The following is a 4891-nucleotide window of genomic DNA, read 5'->3' on the forward strand; positions in this document are numbered from 1 at the left end:
CATAACGCATCTTTGTGCAAAGTTTGGTGTCTCCACCTCTTATAGTCTCTGAGATCCAGGTGTTCATACGAACGGACGGACAGACATAGGTCGACTCGTCTTGTCATGCTGATCAAGAATATATATACATTGTGGGGTCTGCCACGCCTCCTTCTGCCTGTTACATTTTTCAGCTCTCGCAAACCTAATATGCTCTTGTACATTTCATGTACATACTTAGTATGAGACGAAAACTTTTTATATGCGTAGTGCTTATTAAAATTTGGGACGGCGGGATTGTCCCATGTACGCATCTGAAGAAGAATATACATATGTATGTGTATAGGTTTCATGTTTAATGTCCAAGTTTATTGAAAAAAACATTGACAATATTTGTTGCACCTGAGGGATACTAGCCTAACATTTGACACAGCAACCAGGAAACACACCTGTAAACCGATGTTTGTTCACGCAGCTTATCTTTTGCTTGGTGCAGCTGCAAGAGATAGGCGATGACCAAATGTGGAAATAAATGTCATCTTAATTACTTACTCTTCAATTTCTATTTTGAAGGTGTCGGTGCAGATAGCTCGTTTCAGACACTTGCCATCTTTGCCAAAGTCGACATAGTCCTGCCCCTTTTTGAGTAAAGGCAAATACTTCAAGAAAATGGTCTCATCCTCGAAGTTACGATAGGCACACACAGGCTCGCTAGCTGAGGAGCATAAGTAACACTTAAGAGTATCTTTTTATGTACGGATCATCACCTACCAGCATCGGTAGTAGATAGAAGGTCTAGCCCGGCAATAAGCAACATGGCAGCAATCAGATTCACTGCGGTTCGCATCTTGAGAATCACTAAAGCACCAGTTGCCCACATGCTTTATATTTATAGTTGAGCTGAACATTCTGAAAATTCAAATTTTATTTCAGTGCCGGCTCCAATAGACAGTAGGAATTCGCTACACACAAGGTCAATTGCATTACTGAGTTGTGAAGCGGGCGATTACGCTTTACGGGCTAGGTCCGACTTTAATTAGTTTGCCAATGGCGTATATTTTTTTACACACATACTATTTATATGTATGTATGTATTTGTCTGTGGGTTGATCGCTGCTAATTGCTTAATTGCAATCCTAAATATAAACGGGGGTCTAAGTGAGTAAAGCGGGAGAGAATACAGTCATCCGGCAGCTTATTAATTGATTCCTTTAATTTTCTTCAAAATTGCGTCTTAAACAATTTTTGACTTACATACTCTCGCAGTAATCTAGTAGACCCTGTCTGGTATAATGCATAAACAATTATTTTAGAAGGGGGTGTCATACTGCTTACGTAAACTGATTCACTAATAATAATATTGATCGTCCCGTCATGCTGAATAAAAATATGTATTTTACATATGTATGTAAATATGCAGAAGTACATACACGTATGTATCGTAGATGTCTTCATTTTCACAAGCCTAATATCCTCTTACGATTTAACTTGGTCGGATATTTTTATAACCTGTACCCAACGGGAAAAAGGGTGTGTGTAACATACAGAAGGAGGCGTGGGCGACCCCACAAAGTATTTATATTCTTGATCAGGGTGACAAGTCGGCTCGATATAGCCATGTCCGTCAGTAGAGATTATGTGTCCGTATGTTAAGTTATTTATAACAAGTGGAGAAGCCAAAGTCGGGTGTCCCGACGTTGAAATACTCTGTACATAAAAAATTAAAAAATACTTGTATATATATTGATCGATTTTACCTCCTTTGATATTCGAACTGACGAAAAGGGTGTATAATTGCACAATTGCATAGAATTAATGTCTATGTAAGTGTATATGTGTGTCTATTCGTGTCTGTGTCAGCATGTATGCAGCACAAAGTTCAACTAAAGCAGCGGCAATAACAACAGCTCCGGGCAGCGGTTCAGCAAAGAGAACCTATAAATGGCTAAACCTTCCTATTAAATCTGTCTATCATAATGAAACTTGGCGTACAGACACATAGTCACTAACTTGAGGTATTTGCGTTCGTTAATTAGAGTTCGAAATTCCCAGAAATACGGGACATGTACAAGAGTATATTAGGTTTGCACGAGCTGAAAAATGTAACAGGCAGAAGGAGGTGACAAGACGAGTCGATCTAGATCTGTCTGTTTGTCTGTCCGTATGAACACCTGGATCTCAAAGACTATTAAATATAGGGCCACCAAATTTTGCACAAAGATGCCGTATGTGTGTACGGTATGCGAGTTTTGTTTTATTTTTTTGATTTTCCCCCCACTTTCCCTCTATGGGGGTTTTCCCGATTTTCCATTCGTATAATCGCTTATATCTCAGAGACTATAAGAGCTAGAGACTCCAAATTGCTTATGTGTGTACGCTGTGCAAGTTTGTTTTTTTATTATCCCCCCACTCCCCCTATTGGAGATTTTCCGTTACACGTATAATCACCTTTATATCGAAGACTGTAAGAGGTAGAGCCACCAAATTTGCCTTATATTAATACGTGGAAAATGTGTATTTCGAAATTTTCCTTGCCCACTATAAATGATTTTCCATAACTCCCGTAATTCCATTTTTGACTAAAATGTGCCAGTTTGTAATTATGTGTGTATGTATGCCACGTTTCATACTGAAATGCAATTTGAAAGTATGTTATAGCCATCAATGTAATCGCTGCCCAAGTTCTGCCCGCAGCTGTCATTGTTGTTGTTGCGTTGACTCAACTCTGAACACATAGACACAATTCCTATGTAAATATGCAGTTATACACCCTTTACGTGAGTTCCTATTCCAAAGGAGATAAAATGAATCAAAAATTGTTTTCTTTTTCTAAATCCTCTTTTTACCCGTAGGGTAAAAAGGGTATATTAGGTTTGTGCAAAGTATGTAACATGCAGAAGGAAGCATCTCCGACCCCATAAAGTATATATGTTCTGAATCAGCATGACGAGAGAAATCGATCTAGACATGTCCGTCTGTCTGTCTGTCTGCCCGTCTGTCTGGATGAACGCAAGGATCTCAGAAACTATAAAAGCTAGAATAACCAAAGTTGGTATCTAGATTCTCCTATGTCCGAGAAAGGACGAGTTTTTTTTTTTTTTTTAATTTTACTCCCTTCCCTCGCTACAGAATTTCGTCAATAGCGTCCACATTTCAAAAGCTACATTAATCAAACTTTGCACACATAATTCATAAATAATAGTCTACTTTCGTTTTTCTTGGCATACGGGTACATAATCATTAACTGGAGGTATTTATCAAATTTGATTCAAAACTGCCAAGAATTATGGAACTTATGGAAAATCACTAATTTCGGGAGAGTGGAGCAAATTTCTGAAACACACATTTTGTGCGTATTCATATAAAGCATCTGGGACGTTTTAAATTTGCAAAATTACAGCTTTTTTATTTATATCTTTAAACGTTCTGTAGCAGTTAACAGTAATATATCACACCTGCATGAATTACATAGCTGTAAGTCGCTCCACAAAAAACACATTCAAAATTTAAAGATTTTATGTAATTTAACTGAAGTCTCCAATACATTGTTATGCATCAGAATAAATTAATAAAATAGACCATTACAAATAAGATTCGTTTATTGAAGTAATATAGTCCATAACTACATTGCCACCCATTTTTCAAATCTCGATACTATATAGTTGCTTTCACCCTTCGGCTGTTGGCACACTATTCTGGGACAACAATCGGGAAAAGCGCGCCGCATGTCTGCTTCGATCTTGCAAGTCGTCGTTGGTAATAAAATGTGACGGCCACAACTAAAATGTTTATACGAATATGTAAAAACCGGAAACATTATTTGTAGTGCTAAACTTACTAGCCAATTTGGAGCACGTAATCTGAGCGGCAAAATATTGATTCACAATGACCATCACGGTTAATCGGCCTATAGGATTGATTTTTCGGTATGGGCTGTTTGAGTTCCTCATAAAAGCACTGTCCCGGAAAGTCTATAAGATGCTAGATCTAGTAAATGGACCACCAAATGTGTGTCGAATTGTGACGACTTACCCGGATGTACCGCATTGCCCCTATAGCGAAGGTCACCCTTCACAGCACCGCACAACATCAGGAACAGCATTACCATAGAAATGATCATGATGTATCAACCGTCTTCTAAAGATTTAAGAATGTAATAATCAAATATTATGCAACACAACAACTCAACGTTTCAACGCTTTCCGTGCGACTGAGTCAAATACAATTAATTGTTGCTGCTTTTATAAAAAATAAATAATAAGAATGGAATGCTATAGTCAAGCGGGAAAAACTCTTAAATACCCTGCACCTACTGCCACAAGGTAGGTCAACTTATGTAGATACTGCTACAGCATTATTTACGAGTACTTATACATGCGCCAAGCAGTAAGCCTGAGTCTTCTGAGAGCTGTACAGCGACAGAGAAAGTACTGCTATAAAACAAAAACAAAACATGTGGAACAGCTCAAGCCGGGTGCACCGACCTTGAATTGCTTGTCTGTTCCTATGTGTAGAAAACTTATATAAATTTTAAACAAGAAAGGAATGCTAAAGTCGAGCAGGCTCAACTCTTAAATACCCTGTACCACCCCACAAAAAAGTAATTAAATTAATTAATTAATTTAATTAAATTAATTAACTAAATTAATTAAATTAATTAACTAAATTATTTTAATTAATTAACTAAATATTAACTAATTAAATATAAAATATTCCATGCATGTATACATACATTTACATTTACATCAGAATCGTGCCTTATGCGTGTTTGTGTACTTGTACATATGTATGTATGTGTGCATTGGGCCTGGTTATATGGCTATAACTTTATTTCCGATCATTCTATCATAGTGAAACTTGGTATACGGATATATAACCTAACCTAACCTAATGTGACTACCAAATTTAAGTT

General features: G+C 37.2%; 2 protein-coding genes across 2 annotated transcripts; both read right to left on the minus strand.

Moving 5' to 3' along the window:
• Positions 1-316: 316 nt before the first annotated feature.
• On the minus strand, positions 317-860 carry LOC115630032. Its single transcript, XM_030526665.1, has 3 exons — positions 751-860; positions 532-694; positions 317-475 (listed from the first exon to the last, which is right to left on the minus strand). The coding sequence occupies exons 1-3, from the start codon at positions 857-859 to the stop codon at positions 397-399; spliced, it is 351 nt and encodes a 116-aa protein (XP_030382525.1). The 5' UTR covers position 860; the 3' UTR covers positions 317-396.
• A 2700-nt stretch (positions 861-3560) lies between these two features.
• LOC115630035 lies at positions 3561-4169 on the minus strand. Its single transcript, XM_030526667.1, has 3 exons — positions 4012-4169; positions 3818-3950; positions 3561-3758 (listed from the first exon to the last, which is right to left on the minus strand). The coding sequence occupies exons 1-3, from the start codon at positions 4097-4099 to the stop codon at positions 3602-3604; spliced, it is 378 nt and encodes a 125-aa protein (XP_030382527.1). The 5' UTR covers positions 4100-4169; the 3' UTR covers positions 3561-3601.
• Between the last annotated feature and the right edge of the window lie 722 nt (positions 4170-4891).

The sequence above is a fragment of the Scaptodrosophila lebanonensis genome, unplaced genomic scaffold, assembly GCF_003285725.1.
Source record: "Scaptodrosophila lebanonensis strain 11010-0011.00,11010-0021.00 unplaced genomic scaffold, SlebRS2 tig00000224-arrow-arrow-pilon, whole genome shotgun sequence".
Lineage (NCBI taxonomy): Eukaryota > Metazoa > Arthropoda > Insecta > Diptera > Drosophilidae > Scaptodrosophila > Scaptodrosophila lebanonensis.